At 41.8% G+C, this 23,743-nt stretch overlaps 1 protein-coding gene across 5 annotated transcripts in view; it reads right to left on the bottom strand.

Annotated features, from left to right (window-relative positions):
• Window positions 1-23,743, bottom strand: part of ddah1 (dimethylarginine dimethylaminohydrolase 1) — a 66,944-nt gene that overhangs the window by 36,420 nt on the left and 6,781 nt on the right. For 4 of the 5 annotated variants that reach the window (XM_034530731.1, XM_034530734.1, XM_034530730.1 and 1 more), the window contains one exon: window positions 23,382-23,705. In XM_034530731.1, the coding sequence (XP_034386622.1) occupies window positions 23,382-23,672 (291 nt within the window). In that variant the 5' untranslated portion in view covers window positions 23,673-23,705. Of the gene's footprint in view, window positions 1-21,024; window positions 21,075-23,381; window positions 23,706-23,743 lie in introns of those variants that run through there. The other variant, XM_034530735.1, reaches the window with a different exon arrangement.

The following is a 23,743-nucleotide window of genomic DNA, read 5'->3' as shown; positions in this document are numbered from 1 at the left end:
ATGATGTAAACTGACAATTGAACCATTTGTAGGGAAAAGCTTGAATGTAATACAACTTAAACTTCAAAACTGGCTGTAAATAATAGAGAAACAGATGCAGCAGAGTTGTTTCTGCTGTGACCAAGACCCTACGGGCAACTTGGGGGTGCTTTCCATTCACAAAGGACCCTAGATGAACTCCTGCTCTGAGTTAAGGGGTCGAGCATGACCAGCTCTATCCTTTTGCTATAAGCATTGGAAACCAGGACCCAATGTTCTTATGCATCATAAAGGAAAAAGATCTGACAGAAAGAAGTCTTTGCGTACATCGCTGCAAAATCTTTCCAAATCCCTTAAACTTTGTTATGATTCCTGGCCCAAACTATTTAAGACTTTCCCCAAAGAAGCCGACGGCTCTCGTTATCACCCGGTAATGTCATGGACCCAATCTGAGAGGATTACGCAGATGGTGGGAGAGATGAACTCTGTGTTAGCTGAAGGAAAATGTGTATTCCTCGGACAAACTATGGGAAGAATGACGAGGAATTTGGCTTCACATTAATCTCTTCCTTCTTACGAAAAAGATTTGGATCAACACCAAATTGTTTCTTTGTGAATGCTCAGACTTACGGCTGCATTTCATCAAACAAAAGTACATTCCTCCTCAAGGCTGCAGGAAACAAACAAAATGAACAAAGAAGATTTGGGACAATGCATGAGGGTCGATGCACAATGACGTTCTGTGTGAAAACAATCAATTCAAGGCGCTCGCATTTTTGTGTTCCATTAGTCATTGTGCTTGAATGGGAATCACAATTGAGGTGGAAGAATGTAGCAGTTTGAAAGCACAAGTATTTTACATTCCTGATGTATTATTTCAGTACACCATAACTATTACAAACTCACAGGTAAATTTCTTTATTATCATGAACGTGGGAACTGTAGGACGTTTGAGCCAATCCCACATAAACCATCCTTCTGCCATGACCCATAATTCACTACTCTCTCAGTAATGTTTGCTACAAACTACAGTGTCTTTAAAAAAAATGTTTAAGGATATGAATCTACAGCAAGAACCATAGGGCTTGGGGAAGTCAGGAAGTATGAAAAGACATACTTTGTGGTGATCTCCTCATGAGCTTTGCTAACAGTTTGACAAATATAGAGTGCTGGCAGCCTTATTCTTTAACACAAACTAAATGACATTCTTAACAAAGCAGGATGATGAACAGAAAGGGAAAGCAATATTTACAGCATAGTTCCGACTCATTCAGGCCAACAATGTGAGAATGAAAAATCACTCTTCAGACATACGTCAACATGTCTTTTTGTGATAAGGCACAGGTGTGTTTAAGGGGTCACAAGACAAAGAGCCACTAACCTAAATGATCAAACAGGGTCCTCAATGGCCAGTCTTGTTCTCTGAGGCTGTATGAGGTCAATGAGTCATGATCCATACTGGCACCAGAACCTTACATGGCCAGCAAGTCCATGTTTGTTTCTACCAGTCATGCTGACACGTGCAGAGCAGGTGACATTCCTGAGGAGACATTGATGCCACTGCCATGACAAGAACATTCTTGTGAGCCTAGCGTATGACTTTCCATCTGTTTGCAGATTGATCTGTCATAAGGCAGGCATTTCGACAAGCATGACGTAACTTTGGAAGTCCGCTGAAATCTTAAGACTCTTATATGATTCAAGCGCAAATGTTGATTCAACATGTCGCGGTCACTTTGTTGTACGTGACAAAGTGTGTCGTTCAGTCCTCCGTGTCATTATGCAATGTAATTCTAACTTGCACTCTGCACTAAAAGAGTCAAAAGTAATTGAGCTTGAGTCCATAATGTGAAATTGTGCATTTAATTGCAGTTTATTATTGGTGTACACTCTCCAGTTTTTTCCCCATCAGTCTGCATATAATTTATGTGTATGACCTAATGAAGGGTCATAAACTTTCACAGATGACATCAAATAGAATCTTAAAATAAAAAAAATAATATGGGAATCAATATAGACGCTACAGATTGATCTGTCTGGAGGGCTGTGTAACAGGGACGTCCATTAACCATCTGAAAAATGGTCCATTTTTTTCCCCTTAATGGCGGAAAGCGTCAAACAAAGACAAACAAGTCGTTCAAATAAAAAAGCTGTCATTTACATTTTTGTAAATCTTGAATTTGATCATAGGAAAGCAGACATGCTGTCAGAGGACTGGAATGTGAAATGGAGCACAGTGGGAATGTCTCATGGGCTGTGTGTGTGTGTGTGTGTGTGTGTGTGTGTGTGTGTCCTCAGCTCTAGCACTGGCTCTAGACAGGTGTGCTTCTTGGGATTGAACAATCCCTGTTATTGGCCAGCCAGCCTTGTATTACTGCGTCGCACTCAGCCAATCACTGGTAAACAGGTAGAAGAGAACAACCATCAATCACTGTGTGTGCGCCGAGACCCGACCCGTGCCTATTCACACAAACATATGCACAAAAAAAGATGACCAGCAACACAAAGAGCAGAGTGTATTTCTGGAGGACAATCCTATTTTTCCAGGCATGTTTCTGTCATTATCATTCCTGGAGTAGCTCATGTTTGAAGTCAGCGGGCCATTGAACAGCACAGCGCTCACTCTGCACCGAGTGGGATGGCTGCGAAGAGATGATGGGGAAAGCAGGTGCTGTGATTGGGGCTACGCTACCACCAGAGAGGTAGAAAAAGAGATGGAGAAATACAGAAGAGGGGGCAGCAACAACGATAGTGAGAGCATTCTGACCTCATTTCCCTGACTAGACCCTACCCCCGTCTGATTAGTTTTCATGTCCACTTCCCGTTGCTGTCTGATCGGTGGGTTTAGTCTATCATGGTCTGCCTTTCCGTCTGTCTATGTATGTTTAATAGAGAGTATGAACAAAAGCAGGGCTGTTCAGCAGTTTTCCTATAGAGTAATATGGCGCTAAAACCTAATGGTGCCTGAAGTATTTCACAAAGCTCGAATGTGACGAAAGTTCCGGTTATTTAGAATTTTGACCATATTTGTGTCTGATTAGTAAAAGCCTGTTCAATCAGATTATAGCTGAGCAACAACTTTAAAAGGAAATGCTTTGTGGTTCTGGCCATCGTTAATCATCAGCGTTATTGCTAAGATCCGGAAACATGGCAACTTCCGAGGACTGCCTCACAGGTCAAGAAACACAGTCCGTCAGATGATTAGGCTGTAACAAAGCCAACAGCTAAGCCAGATAATCTAAATCTCTTATTTGAAAGGGGGGGAAAGAGCAAGGTGAACCTTTGATCTCAAAGGCATCTTGTAGACCCTCCTGATATATTTACATACATTATATATACATATTATATTGTTTCATTGGACAGAACTGTACTAACAACAAACACATCAGGTGTAGCCAACCTAATGCCTCATTTTGGGACTGAAATTCAGACCAGATGATCTAAAGATGCATCACTGTATGAGAACGATGCTGTGTAACGATGTATGGATCACTGTGATAAAAAGAGCATTGTCATTGTCTTATTCTCAGCAGTGGGTCACATATATTATCATCTCAGTAAATAAGAAGCTCATTTACAATCCCTGAATGCTACAACCTCAATTACAGAAAATGTCAGAACCAGGTGCAAAACATGGCTGGTTCTTATTTGGTATTCATGACTACAATGCCTTTAGAGGCACTATTCAGTTAAACAGTGTACTCTCCTCACAATGCAGAGAGGATTTGCAAAATGAGTACTGAATGACAGGGCAAAGTCACATCAGGGCTTTTAATCATGTTGTGATGAAAGAAAACCTGGCACATGACGAACTCGTCAGAGGCTTGAAGCCAGAACAATGGAGCCGCAATGTACGTTTGGTATCTGGCCTGAATAGCCTACATGGCATGGATGTGCCATCACTTCTCTACAGCTACATGTAGCAGGATTCTATTACAAATACATAATAATGTATTGAAAAATACAAATACATAACAATGTATTGAAAAGCAGTGGCAAGAAACAGAGCCTGTGTGTATGACGGTATCAATACTTAAGTTATTAGGATTTATCGTCTCAGGACTATGAATATCTGTGGCATATGTCATAGCAATCCATCCCATATTTGAGAGAAGATAACCTCTCTAGACCAACATCTGGAAGCACTCATAACACACTGTATTGTGTAAAACAGGAGTTTGTTCAACGTTGCTCGACCCCATTTCAGTGACCTGACACTCAAACGCACAAATGTACCTCTGTATGTATCTCTCTTGAAGAAGGGTGTTATGGGTAACCGTAGGTCCCAGTGCATGCTGATTGGCTGATCCAACAACTGTAATAAAGGTTAAACTCGGTCTTAAGGGATAATCCATGCGCTTGTCTTTGGACAACCAGAGGTACGCTGCTGAAGAAAAAGAAAATAAGGATCCGTAATTGGCCGAAGATGCAGTCCATTTGTAAAGGCAACAAAGTTTAGTTTTGTATCAAATCAATCTCAAGACAAATCCTTTCGACCGCAAGTGGATAGTGGATCTGCCATCTTAATATGTAACAGTTGGGGATGCTTATTGTTAGTAACATGGATTACACTATTGGTGACGCAGGTCAGCATCCTGATTTGTTGGATAGAATATCAACATGAACAACCCGAGTTCTTCAGAAACTTTTCATTCGCTTTTTAGGGACTTAATCATTAATGTCTAAATATTTGTTGTGTTGTATCTTATCTACACAGGTTACCTTGTTGCATTCCATGCTTCTCTGACCACTAATTACACATCTACACTATATAGGAGCCTAATACTGTCGCTGCTGCTGTTATATACACTGAGTTAATGAGGCAGATAAATGAAGCAGCGCTCCTGATGCATTCGGGCAGATCTATATACATCTCTGACTGGAACATATAGGAAACCAGTGATCAGATAAATTACTATTCAAGCTAACAATGTAGATGCATTCAGAACACACACACACACACACACACACACACAAAACTTACATGCCTTGTTGAAAAAGGTCAATCATTAGCATCCCAGGGCGGTGACGAGGAGGAACTGTGCGGTCTGTTATGGCTGGACAACGAGCGCGGCTCTCAGTCAACAGGAAACACACAATGTGTTCTGGTCACTGACGCGTCTGGAAGGGATGTCTGTGTGTACAGTTATGTATTTTGAGTGTAAAGGACAAGCTTTTGAGGGTGTGCGCTGTGGTCTGTTTTCTTATCCGACTGCGTGTATGAATCGGTTTGGATGTGGATGCATATGTCTATTTATCTATCGACTTCTCCATGTGTGTCTGTGAGCGTTTAGGTGGACCGGAGGTTGGGATTGGAGAACTAAGACACAGGAATCGTGGACTGCATGTACAATTGCAAGGAAATTTATGGGGTGCACCAACAACGACCGCTGGATCACTTTAATACGGAAAACATTTGAAACTTTCTCAGTATCGTGCAAGTTCTGGACTAATTAGGAGATTTCTCTCTATGATTTCACAGAGAATCTTTGGACGAGTATTTGCATGAGAGATGATGATATCTTTGTTAATGAATGAAAAAATGTGTTTAGCATGTCTGGGTCTTCAGATCTGACTGCAGACTTCACAGCTAAGACAAGCAGAAATAATGAGATTTGAAATAGATGCAGCCCTGCGTTATTGAGTTTTTGTTCTATTTATGCAGCTGCTACTACTGAGTGAACCCGGACTGCGGTTCGTGCACCTTATCTTTGGCAAACAAGACCCAAAACATGACCTGCACACTCCTCTCCATCACATGTCTCTCTCCCTGGAGACACGTTTCACTGCGTAACGTGACAGATAGCTTGAGACAAGCATTTGTGAGCAGATCTCTCGATGTTCCATCTTAAATTAATTGATTTTGTAGCAGAACTAAACTTTCATACTCAGGGCCGACTGCAAACAGATGCCACCAGCTTTGAAATGCATTTCACCAATATTATGTAATTACCTTGGAGCTGTCAGGCTACATTTGCTTGAGGATTCAGATTATTTCCACCAAGCGACAACAGTGTAACTTCAAATTCATTTGAGCCAACGGTTCAACGGTTCCCATGCGCCTCAACCTTTCCAGCAGAGTGTGTGCTAAAAGGGAAATGGACCCATTATGACGGAGGAAAGGATGGCAGATTCTTCCCTAATAGCTCTGCTGTAATGATCCTGGCATTTGTGAGACATTCTACTGTCTTCCAAACAATACTGGAGCTACTTGGCCATCATTCAACTTCGTCAGAGAATTGTGAACCCTTTGATAAGGCGTCCCCCGGGCTCCAAAGAACACAACACGGGTAATTCAGTCCTTTTCAGGGCTTATTTGGCTGCAGGCTATCTGAGTCATCACCACCTTTCAAGTCATTAACAAATCCCAGAGTCATGCAAGGCCTCCGACAGTGACTGAGAGCAATAGCATTGCATCTCTTACTGCAAAATGTTACTGGGCCAAAACATCAAACCACATCATGTTCCACGTTAATTATCAAGATAATCCAAGTCGTCAATTTAAGATATTTAATTAAGTGATGAATTGCAAAGAGCATGAATGCCCAATAATATGCTTTTCTCTCTTTTATGTAACTGTAAATTGTATATCTCGGGATTTTAGACTGTTGGTAGGTCAAACAAGTATTTTAAAGAAGTCCACATTTGGGTATGATAACTTGTGAATTAGCACCATATTGTTATTATTATTTAATATTTATTTGTTTTATCTATCTAATTGCACTGCACTTTTACTGCATATTTTTGCACTTCTGGTCAGATGCTAAAACTGCATTTCCTTGTGCTAGGACTCAATAAAGTTGAATCTGAACCTGAATTTGCTTAAATGTAGTGAGGGGAAACACGCAATCCTTACTATTTAATTTTGCAGATTTTAGTCAGTCAAATGTGCTGCATTTGGATGGAAATATGACGACTGTAAGTTGAATATCTTCTGGTTGTGAACAGTCCCCTCTGGCTCTTGGACATTGTGATAAAAATTCTTGATTTATTGAAATAATCATGAGACAATCATTAATTGCAGGCTTAGATCTATTATAAATAACTACAACGATAAGGACTACACTCTAGTTGGAGCAAATACAGGGCAGTTGCTGATATAACAGTGTGTGTGACCTGTAAAGCCGATACTGGCAATGAGGCCTTCTGGAGTGATAGCGTGTTTATCCTGTCTGCTAACCAACTGATAGGAACATCCTCTACTGGCCAACCGGTTTCCAGTTCATCAGTCTGCCTGCTGACCCTCCAGCCCCTGACCTGTGATCACCTGCCAAGACTGTTCTATTGAAGCCAGGCAGCGTGTGGGAGACTGACCAAGAGTGATTTACCCCCTGCTATGTTTTTATTATTAACCTGATCTTATGACAAAAAGTAAATGGCACACGTACATAACCACACGTGCACTCACAGACACATGTTCCTTTCCGCTGACCTATTGAACATCTGCTATGGGGAAGTCACAGAGTAAGCCAATAGTAAATGAGGGTGTATCTGTGCAATCAGTAGTTTGGAACGCACAAGCTCACTATGTGTGTGTGTGTGTGTGTGTCTTTTTTTTTTTCTTTACTCTTTCCAATTTTCCGGAAGTCAGCTGGAGCCTCCCACTGTTCTGGGGCCCAGCGGATGACTTCTTATTGTGGGTTTGGAGCCCCAGAGCAATTAGATGAGTTTATGGTAAGCGCTAAGAAGCGGAGAGGCTTGTCATTCTGTCAGAGTTGATTTCCCCCTCTCTCCAAACGCCGACCTCTCTGGGCTGCCAAGGGTGGACGTGGGCCACAGCCGCGTATTAAAAAAAAAAAAAAGAAGAAGAAGAAGAGAGAATTGAGGGAAGCAGAATTTATTTATTTTTTAACCCCGTTTCTGTTTTTACTTTCTGGAACAACATTTTGTTACCAAGCCATTTGAGCAACAACATGCTGCCGGCAACTGTGTTTGATGCATGGCAATGTAAATCAATTGTATCCATGCATGCAATTTTAATAGCAAAAATAAATCTCCAACACTGAACCTCCTTTCATATTCACTGTCCTACTGTCTCTATCATCAAACAAGTCAAGTGTTGTGGGATGTTGTAGGTCGTCATAGGCTGCAGAAGGAGTTTGTCTAAATACACAACAGCTTCAAAACAAAGCCTACAAAAGCAACAGAGTATCAAACAATGAGGTAGCTTGACATGGCATGACACGGGAGTAAAATCAAAAAAGATTCTTTCCACAAAGAAAGTAAAAACACATTTCAAACAGTGACAGCACGAGCATAGAATTCACTACATGAATGAAAAAAAAGCAACTATGATGCACCTCCCTGTGCAGTCCCAAGAGCGTTTCCCAACACTGTTGATGTCTTTTTTCCAAGTGCAGTGCCAACAAAATACTTCATCCGCTCCACCTCTGAGGCCTGTGTATCCTCCTGAGTCTTTCTACGAGATTCACCTCTTTACCGAAGCATTTGCTGGAAAACTAAATAAACACAGTTACACAATGGAAAGGGGGTCTTATGTAACTGACACTATGCCGTGGCCTAAATGTAACAATGTTCACGGCGCTGAACTTGGATACCCTCCCTCGCATACAAACGAGTATCGTCAACGTGCTATGTTACATGTCGTGTTGCTTCTTAGATGAGTAAAAGAATGACTGGAGGAGGTGAAGCAGACCCCTGAGACTACACTCAGCACTTTTTGCTGATGATGATGTAAAGGTCAATAATACTGGAATATTTTAAACTTTACCACTTAAGAGTTATGAGGTAAGGTGTTACAGATGTATATTAACTCATCTGATACATGTTGCATTTATACATGAGGCCCTTTGTTGAATATGATGCTAGTGGCCCGATTTGTCACTGTTCTACTTTATAAAACCGTACATTTTATATTTTTCATCCTGGAATCCTCCATGTTTATGTGTACCGCACTGACGGATAGACAATCATTTCTGAAATTGGTTCCACATTGAGTGAGAGCACTATAGACAACAGCTGCTCACGGGGTGCAGTGTAATCCTATTGGGGAAAGATGGCACCGTCATTTACGTCCACTGAAAGTACTTGTTTTTGCCACTGATGGGCTCTGATTGTTATTAAAAGTGTCTTACATTGTGGAAACAGTCTAGCTCAAGAAGAAGTTTGATATGCTACAGAAGTACAGAAAGTGGAGCTTAGTGTTGTGTAAAATGTTTTCAATGGCATGGTTGAATATTTAGATACATTCTACAGTGTGGATGAGGTCTTTGAGGTCTTTTTAAGGGTGAAATAACCGCTATAATGCTGCCTTGCTCGGGAGACTGGTGGTATTCCTGTGGGTGCTGTGACCCTATGACGCCCACAGAGGAAGCATGCTGAAGAGTGGGACCTGTTGCTGACACTGTCTGGTAATGGAGTCATAAACTTCTGTCAAGACAACCTAACTTCCCAAAAGCTGACTGCAAGTTGTCTCGAGGGGAATGTAATGCTCTTAAAGTGTAGTGTGCCTAATTTGATAGTCGTAGTTCATTAAATATAATGGCAAAAAATGAATACATGTTTAGTCTTTCCGCTGCTGGCAATTAAACAATGGTATCCCTACGCTCTATAGAGGAAGTCCGGTGTGTGATGTGCCAGAAAGACAATGCATGCTATATTTTGTATAACATATCTATAACTTGACTTCATTTTAATCTTTCAAATGTTGAAAAGTACACTTCCCCTTCAATTTCAATCAAGGGAATAATCTAGATGTCAAAAACACATGAAATAAGTACATCACAGTTTCCCAGAGCCCAATGTGTCATCTTCAAATTTCCCCAAAAGATCTCATTTATAGTTATTACATGTATTTAATTTAAATGTTAAGTAGCAAATGCTCACAACTGAGGAGCTGGATCTAGGGCTGCAACAACGAATCAATAAAATCGATTATTAAAATAGTTGGCAACGAATTGCATTATCGATTCGTTGTGTCGTGCGATTATTACGCCACCCAATAAGACGCGGAGATGTTTGAGTATAAAAAAATGAAGTTGAGTTGAGCGCGGAGCAAAAAAAAGAAGCCGGTAGAGCAAAGACCATTGGAGAGACCCGTAACGTTGTGCGAGAACTAACGGTTATTTCCCCGGTGGTCAACGGCTGTTTTTATGGAGACAAGCCACGCCCCCTCCCCTTCCTGCCGGCCTGCATGCTGCTGCTGCTCCGGCAGCGGAAGTTATCAAGTCGGTGAAATTCCCTGAGCTGTGTGAGCCTACGGGTGATGTTATGAACCCAGACACCAGGGCGTTAGATGTTCCGATGTTTATGGGATGTGCACAACAAGTATAAAGCAGAACTAGTGGTTATTTATTCCGTGGTGAACGGCGGAAATAACTGTTTTTACCGAGACAAGCCACAGAGACAAGCCACGCCCCCTTTTCCTGCGTCTTATTTATGTATAATTTCTTTTTTCTTTTAAAAATTTGCAGGTGCGGCCTATAGATAGGTTCGCTCTATAGTCCGGAATTAACGGTACCCGTTACCTGTGCATTTTCTGAATAAAGGGTTGGAAATGAATGCTTTTTTATCCGATTCATCGATTAATCGAACAAATAATCGACAGATTAATCGATTAATAAAATAATCGTTAGTTGCAGCCCTAGCTGGATCCAGCAAATGTTTGGCATGAATCACTTAATCAACTAATTATGTTCTAATGTTTGGACCACTGGATTATTGAACCAATCCTTTCAGCTCTGACACATGTACACTGGCTCTGCATGTGCTCTGTGCGTGACTGAGGAGATTGACTGGTGGAGAAGACGAGTGTGTTTTCAGTATGATCCTTGGCGTGAGAACAGACTGAGAGCGGACATCACACCACACTGTGACAGCCGAGGGCAGACAAGGGAGGCAACACACACCTCCCTGCCCGGCCCCGATACCTGCCCTGCCCCTCCGGACCTCTCACACATCCACGCACACAACACAAACCTATACCCATCATGCACATGTGAATGCGTGTACGCACACTCATACAGTACTCTTTGAGACAACTGCCAATTTACAACCAAGATTCAAATTGTCAGAGATTTACGGGGGTGTAAAGTCTTTTGTAAAAACAAACCTTTTGCACAACACGCCCAACTTGCACACTTCTAATTGTCTGTTTGTGAGCATGCCCAAAGCTGCCAAATACAATGATCATCAAACTACAGTCAGACATATTAAAGATCTCTGAAAATACACAGTTAATGATAGATGCTCGATTACTTGGGCTGAGATGGCTTCTTCAAGTCTGAACAAACACAGTATGACATCAGAGGTGTTTTTAATATTATCAGACATGACTCAAATCGCTTCAGTTCAGGTATAGAACGCAAACGTTGATGCCGACATGCATATACGTACATCGCCGCTACTTATGGTAATTGATCCAAGCTGTAGGCAACTGCTGTAGGGTACATGCTGTCAATGTGGGAAAGAGAGTTAGGGTGTAATTGATAGTCTATATATTAAAGCAGTATGATGAATTGGCAAATTGCTGTAAAACATTCCCTTAAATCCTGGCAGTGAATACCATGACATTTCTATTTGTTGGCCCATTTCTGTTGTTGTTAAGTACTTCCAATGCAAACTTATGACTGGGTGGTATATGGATTTTGTAGATTTTGTAGATTTTGTAGAGAGCAGAAATCTCAGAAACGGACATCTTAAAAACTATCCCGATGGCTATGATAAATACATTTGAAAATATGTGTCTTGTCAATTTACCCTTTAAAAGGTCGTTTGACGGCAAACTGCAGCAGAGGCACACGACTGTAACACGTGCACAAATGGCACGTAGGTGCGAGAGATGCGACAGACGAGCACTGTCCCCGTGGCCTCCAGCCTCGTCCTGACTCTGAGAACATTGTGGCACCCAGTCGTTACATACTGTGTCTGACGCACCCTCACGGGGAAACTAGACACCTGGGTCTCACCTCCTGCGTGTGAGAATGAATGGACTCAAATGTACACACACACACACCCATACAGTATGAGCTCTCTCAATCACTGGATCATTAGCTTGGCATCTGCTAACACCACTTACTTTAAATTGCTCAAATTCAAGAGTCTGACTAAAATTCCACAGTAGCATATAGCAAGAGTACATTATCCTGCTCAGAAATGTGAATGATGAGCCTGATGAAGGCCACAAGCCAAAATACAATGGCTTTACACTAGAACTGTGTCGCTGGAGTTTTGAGCTATTCAGAACCGTGGAAATAAAAGCACACGGGTACAACAGGATCACATATTGTTCAGCAGCTGAGATTCTCTCATTACTTTGGCCAAAATTCACTCACTGTTAAATTCAATTTGCAAGTGCCTCCTATTCTGGCATAATTAAAAACTACTCTGCAAATCGCATGAGTCAGACTGAATGATGGAGCAGAGTCAACAAAAAGAGTCATTCAGAGAGGGCGGTTCTGGAGCTAAACAGCGTCTGAAATATATCACTTTCCTTAAAGACCAATGAGTAGAGCTTTCCAACGAGGCCGAGAGCAGAAGAAGTTCAGACAGTGACAGGAACATTTGCTCCACGCTGTGATAGATGGGCCAAGCATTCAGAGGAGACATGCGAAGCACGCATCAAAGACAAGGTATTCATATTGATGATGAAATATCACTCTTTGTGATTCGTGAATATGTCAACAAAAACAGAACCATGCATTCGTGGTCAGCTTCAGTTAAGTCTCTATAAATCTTCAGCACTTTAACACGCTTGTTGGCAAGAAGCAAGAAAAACAACAGGAGAGGAATGGTGGCAGGGCGTGGATACTGGAGCGTGCTGCAGAGACAAATCACTTCATGTTCCGGACAGAAAGATTATTTAGAAACAGTATTGGCCTTGTGCTTCGAGAGTTGAGGCAGATGTGAAAGCAGTTTTTTTTTTTTTTGCCTGGGCAGTGCTCTGGAGGCTTTGCATTTTGGGCTAACACAGCAATTTACAAAACTGACTAATCCTTACTTTAGCTTGTTCTCCCAGGACAGCATCAAACAATGAGACATGAAATTGACTTTATTGAGTTTGTGCGAAAGAAAGAAAGATAAATGGGGGGGGGGGGGGTTATGTGTGCAGGAGAGAGCTTTTCTGTGGAATTTAGTACACATTCATATGCATACCACTATGTGTTAGCACTGTTGGCGTGTATGTTTGTTTCCCATCGGTCAAACAAAGACTAGGGTGTGAAAGGGCAGTTTATTTTAAGGTGCGTGTTGAAACGGATGTGGGCATCATAGCAGTGTGTCGTTGTGCGTCAGGGGTCTGGCTCCTGCCGGCTTAATCTTGACATGTAAATACGAAACCCAGCCCCTCCAAGTAATTTGAGGCGAAGGGGTGAAGAGTTTATAATTTGCTCGGTGTCTCCGACACAACCAGAGTGGAATTGACACGGAGGGCCTAAAGTCACAGTAGCACTTGGAGGAATCTGATCAAAACTAGTTTGATATTCTTGAAGTTAATTTTCAACTAATGATTTCCTCTCCTGTGACAATTCAGTTCTTGTTCAACGCGTCTGAGCTTATTTCACTCCTGATGTAGTGACCAGGAGCACTGCTCTGTTTCACACAAAGTCACGGTGCCAGAAACCAAAACAGTTTCAACCGTGTCGGGCCCTGCCGACACTACATGTGTTGTGTGCAGAATGACATTATTTTCAGTAAGAGGTCATTGGAAAGTAGACGATTTAAGTAAGTAGTCTGATGGTGAGTCCCTTTGATGTTCTGTCAATTTAAACTGCCGACTGGGGAAACACACAATCACGTCAACCTCCTAGTGATAATTACAAGTAGGATAGGAGTGTTTTGACAGGCTCACACCTGTAGTCACACACTCTGTGGAGACAGGACGCATTTTCCACATTTTCATGTTAAACTTTTCAGTTTCATTCCCAGGCTACTATAAAAGACCATTTATCTTCGTCAAACAGCAAATCACATGTCTGAACATTAGTATTCTGTTTAAAGCATTTAGACAGACGTGGTTACTGCTGCAACTAGTGATTGTTTTCTATTACTGATCAATCTATCGTCTATTATTTAAATAGTAACTATTTCCCTCCCAATTCTCCACATCCAACGGCGACATAAAAGTGATATGAAAGAATCAAATACAGAAGGTCCTTACATTTGAGAAGCTGTTAACCGGGCCTATTCAATTGGTGGCCCACAAGCAACCTCAAAGTGGCCCAGCACACACACATACATCTGATGTATGACAACATATGGAAGCTACATAGTGTATCGGAGTAGCTAATGAGTGAGCCACCTTGCTTCTTTCTCACCACTGTTGAGAGTTGCACAGTTTTTGAAGTGAAACAACAGACATTGCTATGTTCAACTGCAATGATTTGTTTTTATCTAAACATTGTCAAAATGACATTTTCATTTTTAGCTCTGGCTCAAAGGCATCTTTGGTTCATCGACCACTCTGATCCCGAATGAAAGATCTCAACAACTAAAAAGAATTAAATTTGTCCAATACTTGGGTGACTAAATACCTGCAAAACTAATGACGTTCCCATCACCCGCAGCAGTACTTTGTGCTTATTGCTAATTAGCATGTTAGCCCAGTAAGATGGTGAACATGTTAAACATTATACCTGCTTGACATCATAATGTTGGCCTGTTCATAGGACAGTGGGTGCACCGCTCCTTCAGACAAAGGTATAACTCATTTTCAGCAGCAGATGCTGCAGCCAAATCCCATCAACAGGCCTTGAGATAAAATGACAGATGTTAAGATTACGGTTGCTCAGTGACGGCAGAAAAAGAACTGGGCATTTAACCACAACCGTCTACTGGACTGACAGAAGAGACCGATGGCTATGGCCTGCGAGATCTAGGAGATTCTTTTTGGCTCTGCGTCTCCTGCAATCAATGAAGTTAATGGTGACAGTTTGTATCTTTCAGGGAGTCTGCTGTTAGAGTGAGCCACGAAAGGGAGGGAGTGAGACTGAGAAGTCAAAGAGTGACAGGGAGAGAAGTGAGACAAGTAGAGAGAGATTATAAGAGTGTGCAGGGATTTATCTCAATTAGTCTTGACTGCTTTCTGCCATGTTTACAAAGTGAAGCACATTGTGGCAGAAGCAATCATAGTATTAACATTGAAGTATGACACTAAGTACATATTCAATCCTCCTGCATCCACTGAGCTCTCAGTATATCTTTGTGTTGCATAATCGGCCTTCAAACAGCAACACAATAAGTATAGTCAACATGCTCAAAACAAGCGACCAATGAGAAATTAACAACAACTTAGTACTTGTGAGCTCTTTTCACTCATGTGCTTATGAAATCCCAAAACATTGATTTAGCTATGAATGGTCTGTTCTGAAGTATAGGTGCTAAGGGGTTATATGTTTACTCTCATTAACACAGCAACCAGGTCAAAGAGGCTCCCCCTTCAGACTTGGTGAAACAACAACAACTCATATGTGAATCTGTAGTTTCTGCTCAAGACTGAAACCAATCATTTCCAATCAGAGGTGAAACATTAGCAAACAACCTGCTCCCCGACAGAAGGGTGAACATTGTTTGCCCTCGGCTGTCACAGTGTGATGTGATCAATTTCAATCAATTGCTTAGCAATTTGTTATCTTGAAATAATGTTTAAATATTTCTTTTTCTTCATTCTGAGGAGATCAAAATTACATTTATACAAATGAAAAGTGTCTCCCCAAAATCTACTGTGTCACCTCTCGTGTTACTTTAATTTGGATTTGCAACATTATGACTTTGATTCAGACAGCAGGTAAAAGGTGGAAAGTAAAGAGAAAAAGAAAAATAGAACAACATTTTATTAGACATTTATCCCCAAAGTTTTTTTTTGTCTGTGGCTATGCTGCGCCGTTTCTGACCTTAGCGTGACTTTACTCAACACCACCGTGCCTGGCCCACGTCCTGTGTCTTCCACCGCTCCATCTCGCATACCAAACCAGACATTCACACACCCACGGTGACGGCTGAGCGTGACCCGGTCATCCTGCGAGGCTGAGAGGAGTTCCTGTTCACGAGACTCCTGCAGCTGTCTAGCAGGCTGCTGCACCGCGCTGGGTTGGTGGGGTTTCCGTGGGTAAACCCAAGGGGAAAAAGGGAGCAGCAGGTGTAAGGTGACAGCAGGGTGGGGGAGGGCTATATGATCTACTTGTGTTTATGAGAGACTTCCTGGCACACACGAGAGGCAAAGTAAAAACGTGTTGATCAACTCACACAGATCACGTCGTGATGATGAGAAAACCATTATTTGAACGGTTAGTTAATCTTAGGTCTTGGTCTGTAAACGGGGGAATAGCAAAGGTACGCTCCGACTCAGTATGAGAAGCTAGTTTAATATGTCCGGCTTACTGCCAAACTGTTTATAGTGGAATGCAAAATCTGCTGATTCTCAATGTGGTATCAATGCGAGTACATTTTCATGCCAACAAAAGACATCTCAGCCGCACAGTAATTTACTATCGCTGGTATAATATTACTGGAGATGAAATGTATTCTTCCTGTATTGAAGGCAAGCTAACCTACATTGCTCAGCCAAACTACTTTTCCACTGGCAGACCATCTACTATGTTGAGCAGTTGATCTGTGGCAACAGTGATCCTGAATTTCAGGTTGTTAAATGTAAATGCAATCAGCTTAACCCGAGTGAGACCTTGGAAGACGTTACGATTTGATATCCTTTGTGAAAAAATGAATGAAAGACGAGCGGATGTGAGAGGAAGCAGCACTGCGATGTTACAAAACGAACACGCCAGACGAGGAGTCAGGACAGCCAAACAGTGAGAGGAAAGGCAGTTTAAATGTGGAAGGAATGTGACGGACAGTTATGGAAGGCCCGTTGACCTCGGCCCACACGCTACTGGCGGGTTCCAGGTGTCTCACCCTCCTCCCCCGTTCACACGCGGGCGCTAAGCCTCCCTGAAGGAAACCAGGTCGGTTCCGTTGCGGAAGTCATATAAGAGCCAGGAGGACGAGGAGGAGTCTGCATCTGCAGGCCGTCTAGTCAAAACAGGGGTTTCTGTGCTGTCTGGTGTTAGTTTGGGGGCAGCTCCATGAGGCCTGAACAGAAAGGGGCCCGCACGGACGTATGAACTGCCAAGACTGAACCTAAATATTACGTCTATAAAAACAGGACCTAAATATTGTGTCTGAAGCAACATTTTCCATCCTGTCTCCAGACTTAAATTGACACCTAAACCTTTTGCACTTGTTCTGACAGATTTCTAGCACTTTCTAATGACCATTATTTTCCAAGCTCACTGAGTTTACAGTAACCGCTTACAGCAGTGCACTATTATAAGATACAGTAAGTATCGACTGGCACTTTGAAAAATACATAATGGCTACACTTGAATTCATCACAGTGTCTGAGCAGCACCAGTGAAAGGTGGCAGGTTTAGTAACCATTTCAATCAGTTGATAAAGCTAGATCACACATCACTGCCCCGTTCTGAACTCAGGTCGTTTTGCTTCAGTAAAAACAGTGGAAGTTAAATGTGAGGAGTGGAGGATCAGAGAGGATTTTCTTTTCAGGCAATTAAGTTTGTCTGTCAGACTGCAGCACAACCCAGAGACCAGATATGAATACAGAGGAAAAAGTCACCCAACTGCAGCTACTGGGAGACTGGAATGATATGAGGCAGTTTATCAGATTGAGATATGACTTTATTTTTGATCCATAATACTGCAAAAACTGTGCTGCGAATAATTGCAGTACTTTTTCACCACCAAAACCAATTTCAAGACCACTTACAGAAAATCATTTCAGTTTGGAAAACAGTGTTCTTGAAAATCTCAGAACCATTTATTTAGACCAATATTTGAGTAACCTTTCCAAAGGTTTTAAACCTTAACATGTTGTACCTGCCCTGCTTTCCTGCTTTGACATCAATAACCAACAATCACTTCTGCATCTCCAGAGGTTATCTGGCTTCGGGCTCCGTTAACATGCAGTGCACTGAGGTGGTGAGGAGGCACAGAGAAAGTTGTGTTCATGCAGATTAGGCGGTGCACTGAAATTGTGGAACTATTTTTGGCACGAAATGAAGCTTAACTTTTAAGCCCACACTGACCACCATGTTGTGCAAAATCAAGCACAACAAGCTTTTTTTGTGTGGCTTTAGCTGGTGGAGGCACACATACAGACATTTCTCAAAATCACAAATAGCTTTTTTATGTAAATGTTAATGTTAACTTTGATATCTACATCGCTAGATAAAGGAGTTGGGGTCTAGGTAACTGGTCCTTAAGTGCCTGGTCTGAATGGGGAGAAGCAGATGATCAACTGTGATCAGCTCAGCTCTTCAATCTGTCACAGTGAGTCAACCCAGATTTCCTGTAGAGAGAACTAATTTTGGCCACTTATGTCCGACACTTTGTTCAGTGAAAATGTTTGTTTGTAGCTCAGGAGAAGCTAAAGCAGACCTGTAACTGTTTTTTGACAAAATACAAACATATATTTGAACAAAAAATGCCTAATATGTACTAAAAACAGTCAAATAAATGATAATTATTTAAGTTGCACCTTAAACTCCTCTGTTTCTTTCAGCCGTGCAATAACCTTTTACCCTCTCACATATAAAGGGCTATAACTGGTGCTGAAAAAAACTAACAATAAAGTATGTAAGCAAGCAAAAACATGCACGTTTTGATTGGCACAAGGAATGCCAACAGTTCAAAACTTGCATCAGAGCATCTACAGAGAGCAGCGATGATACTAAACTTTAAAATCCACTGTGAACTTATACTCACTAAATCTGCAGTCACTCACTTCCTTCCTTCCAAACATAGACACTTGGGGACATTTTAAAAATGGATTATTACCAGGCTGATTGAACCACTCTTCTTTGAGTTAATAAATGAGTTATTTATACACTGAAGGTAACAGGAAGGACAGTTAGGTAACACATGCTTCTCTGCCACCAAGGTAGAGTTATGGTCAGGAGGTCTGAGAGAAAACCTAAAATATTGTGAGCAGGCAAGGGAAATATTCTCAAGTCAGCCATACTGTGCATGCAGAAAACATCCCAGTAAGACTTTCTTTTGTGACTGAGCTGTCAGTGCATCTAGTGAGAGTCTTAAAGCACAAGGAGTCAATACCTATAGTACACACAAGCTATAGACTAATGTTTATTATAAGTCTGAAAACTAGAAATAGACATCAAATGTTTTCAAATTAAATAAAATGAATAACATAACTATGCTCTGACCGATGGGGCCATGCAATGCATTCAAAGCTTATAACAATATTCGAGAAATTAGTTATTAATGGCCTTGAGTAAATATTATTTATCCTAATTCTGAAAAGGTTTGATTTAAAGTTTGTTTTTTGGGGGTATTTTCAACCTGGACCTCATTTCCCAATGTGTTTGTGTCTAACTGACTAATAGAGACAACTCTCTGAAAGTGGTTGCATAATGAATGAGAGCACTGTAGACAACAGCTGCTCACCGGCTTTAATGGAACGCTATTGAGGAAAGGTCCTTAATTATTTCCCCACTGTGTAATAAAGGATACATTATTATTATTGTTATTAAAAACATGGGGAAATAGGGTCCAAGTCGAAAAATACCCTTTCAGAAAGTTATTTGGTATGACACCTTCACAAAGTACCTAAGGCAAAAGAATAACAGCAGGTTTACTTATGCCATTTAATTACAATTCCTAAAAAGGTTCGCAATTAGCATGAAGGTCACCTTACAATCTGCAGCTCTGCATGCAGCTTGGTGAACAGTTTCAGTTTCTCATAAGTATTATAAGATGTACGCTGTATAAGAATAATTAACTTTGGCTCTTTGTTTTCAGACAATGCTGCAGTCTGCAGTGAATAGTCATGCAGTAGTAGAGAAGTGTTTCCCCTGATCATAAAGCTTTAGAGCCACAGCCTAATGGGTGAGATGCAGGCTGCAACCTTTAAGAAATGCGTTCCGTTCCACATTGTCATATGGAGTTGAACTAAGTACAATCAATTACAAAAAGTGATGACACCAGCCTTTAAAAAGGTAAAAGGTAGAAAGATCAAATTGCGTGAAACGACAACTAGTTAATCTCTCCTGCAGTGACTCCTCCGCAAGGCGATTAGAGGAGAACTCACAGCAGACAGGATGGATGAGGCCAATAAAATCCCACAGCATTTAAAAACAGACTAAATTGATAAACAATAGCAAGTGGTTCTTCCCAACTTAAATATAAAACACCCCACATCTATTCGCCTGCTTCCCTGTGCACCTGAGCTCCACAGTATCTGATCCAATGAGATGCACAAGTTAAGAGAGTTTTCCCCTGCCCTGGTCCATGTTTTTAATGGCAGCCCATGAAACTATCTTGGCTAATGATAAGGTGACCTGAATTGAAAGAAGATTAGAGAATGATTCACTTGACTCCATCAACTCCCAGAAGTTGAGTAACTGGCGAGTGTCACAGGGTTTGCGTGTGTGGTTTGTGATTGCTTCTCTCACTCTGTTGCCTGCATTGATCTAATACCACCTGTCCAGCAGAGGGGTGATTCAAATAATAATAATAATAATTGTATTAATTAATTTTTAATAAATTAAACCTCTGTAAAGACTGTACGCCGTGTGATATTTTGGCAAAGTGCTCACCAGTAGGAAGTTCATACACGCCCAACAAATTAGGGGTTTCACCTCTTTACACAAGCAGTGACAAGCCTTTTTTTGTTGGTTTCTCACTGCAACTGAAATCGACTGAATCTTGCCTCGTACTACTTGATAATCAATTGGCAGCAACAAATGGAAGAGTGAGAAGGTTGAAAATATGTGACATAAAGCAGAGAAAATAAACAAGGCCCTGGCCAAACATGCTGATCCCCATAGGCGCTCAACATGAATACAACATTAATATGTTGTAGGTTCAAAAGCAGACTCAACCAATTGAAGTCACCCAGGGTGGTTGGTTCTCTTGAAATCAGTCTAAAAGTGAACTTAGTGGCAACACAGGTATGTCTGAAGAGTTATAGGTAGATCCTTCAAACATTATGCTATAATTGTAACACAGGAAGGAAACAGTCTACAGGAAGCAACTGCTCACACAATTATACTTTACCTCCACAAGCAAAAGGATTTATTCCCAAGAAAGCCTTTAAAAAAAGACCAAAAACTGCCTGTTTCCAATTTTCCACAATTTCTCAGGTCAAAAGTACCTAACTAATTACAGTCTGTTTGTAGGTGAATAATGAGGCGGCGCTCACAAGTGTAAGCGTACACACTGATTTAAAACTCACGATACCATGAGAAAAGTACAAGCATTAGCATTATGTCATACATTTTACACACGGAGAAGGTTGAAGCAGGCAGTGTGAAAGTCCAGTGACAAACACGCCTTACAGATAGCAGCTCCTTATCTGCTGCCTTGGCGGCTGTTGTGAACAGCAGGCTGTATAAGAGTTTGAAGGACACCTTTTGACACTGAGAAATGTTCCAAAAGCTAATAACACCCAAGGTGATTGTGTAGTTTGGTGATTCTGACAATGTTTGGATTAATGCAATTTGTACCTCCTGCATACCAGGAAAATCCTCTGAGGTTGGAAGCTATTATAACTGTGATGCTAAAGTATGTCCATAAGATGCATTATATTGTGTGTTATGGGCAACACAACAAGTGCCCGTTACACTACATCGTTCTTCTTTGCATACAAACACAAAGGCTAGAATATTAGAATCATTAAAAAGGTGATCAATTTTAAATTCAGATCAGTAATACAGCGGACAAACAACAATTGTTATATGTAAAGATATAGTGCAGTAATGTCTCCATGAGCAGAGAATGAAGTTGCACCTCCCCTCTGTGTGTGCTGTAAGTCAAGCTTCTTTGTGCTTTGTGTCCATACTTAGCCAGATTATAACGCAATATATATATATATATATATATATATATATATATATATAGATATATATATATATATCTATATATATGTATGTGTGTTTACAACGTATTATAGACATGGGGATCATAGTCAATTTGTGTAATTAACAAGATTATATTTAATCTTTACATATTTTCATTTCTATATCTCATTATGGACAAAGGTATCAAATTCAAATTAAAGAACTTATAATTCTGCCTGAGACAATAGTTGTGCGCATTCATTAGAATCTGTGATTTTAGCATTGATTTGGCCAGAAACCAAATCAATGCTATCTCTTCATGAAATATGATTTAAAAAAAGCTCAATTTAAATGTGAGTAAGGTTTTTTTTGGCAGAGTGCTGATGGCGTGTACACATGTGCATGCAAATGCCTGTCTTGTATCATGTTCAGAATACATGAAATGTGGTGGCTTTTCAATCAGTAGCCCTGCCTCCAGTGAGGCCGGGGTCCATTAGCACCACACAAAGTGACGCTGATGTGAAATGACAGGGTGCTTTCACAGAAGCCGTCCCCCTGTTTCAACCATTGCCATTTACACACACACACACGACTATCCAACATTGTGGCTACCCCTCACTCGGGCAACGTTGTGCACTGGTATTGTTGTGTGTGTTTCAAAAATGTCTTGATTCGTTCATTTCAGCGGTCATAAAGCTCTCAGTTCCTGAAAATATATGTCTATTTTTTCCTTCTACTTTAGCTTTTGTCCGTGTGTCTTAAACAGCTAATTAGCGTGTGAATTATGAAGCAAGACCTTCTCAGATGCATTGAACACATTCCATGAATATTATTGGCAACCATGAGAACAGACAATAAGTAGTCACCAAGAAAAGTGTATCATACAAACTACAAACATGCAAAGAAAAATCTATATTTTTCCAAATGTTGCCTAAATAAGAAAAAGTACAGTGCAGGATAAGCACAGACTACCATGTATATATGTACATAGTAAGCAGTGTCGTTATTCAAATAGCGTTGCCTTAAGCCCAATCAACATGTCTCTTTGTATAGGCTGTTGCACAATATGGTTTAAATGTTTATCTTGGTATGGCGCAGCTGGTGATAAGTAGCTTTCAGAGAGGTAGGCCTCCTGCAGGATAAACCTTCCCAAAACTTAAATGTCACACATTTTTTTGCGGAAGCTTTGATTTAGCAGATTTGATATCTGGAGTGAACACATTACGAACCGACTCAAAGACTTCTTACTTTTACAAGAACCCCATATGTTAAAGCCCCGTTAAGAATCAAGTACAGAGCGCCACATCCATCCATCAGCCCGCCTTCATATGCATCACTATGACCTGCACGGCTGCCCCCCCCCCCCCCCCCCCCCCCCCCCCCCCCCCCCCCCCCCCCCCCCCCCCCCCCCCCCCCCCCCCCCCCCCCCCCCCCCCCCCCCCCCCCCCCCCCCCCCCCCCCCCCCCCCCCCCCCCCCCCCCCCCCCCCCCCCCCCCCCCCCCCCCCCCCCCCCCCCCCCCCTTCTTTCATTTTCCGGCGAATTGAATCATGCTGAGGAAGCGGCCACTTCCCTACCTCTCTCCTCCTGCTCTCTGCCCCGGGTCTGGTGATGAGCGCCGTGTCACCGCACACCACGGCCGCGTCCTCCACGAACACGCAGTCCGGGAGCGACTCGTCCGCGGGGAGCTCCACCACCTCCAGCCCGAGCGTCGTCCCCAGGACCTCGACGTACGCCTCGTGCTCCTTTAGCGCCTTGGCCAGGTCCACCTCCGACTGGCTGCTCCGGAGCGCTTCTTTGGCCAGGGACGCGGGGATTCCCCGGACGACGGCGTGGGTGTAATGAAAGCCTGACATTAAACCAGCCATGTTTGACTTTCCTTTTAATTGGCAGGCTCAAATCTGGAGGAAAAAAAATATATATATATATACAAAATATG

This window comes from Cyclopterus lumpus, chromosome 4 (genome assembly GCF_009769545.1).
Source record: "Cyclopterus lumpus isolate fCycLum1 chromosome 4, fCycLum1.pri, whole genome shotgun sequence".
In the NCBI taxonomy this organism is placed as follows: Eukaryota; Metazoa; Chordata; class Actinopteri; order Perciformes; family Cyclopteridae; genus Cyclopterus; species Cyclopterus lumpus.
The sequence above is the reverse complement of the archived record's forward strand: the minus strand, read 5'-3'. Positions and strand labels throughout refer to the sequence as shown.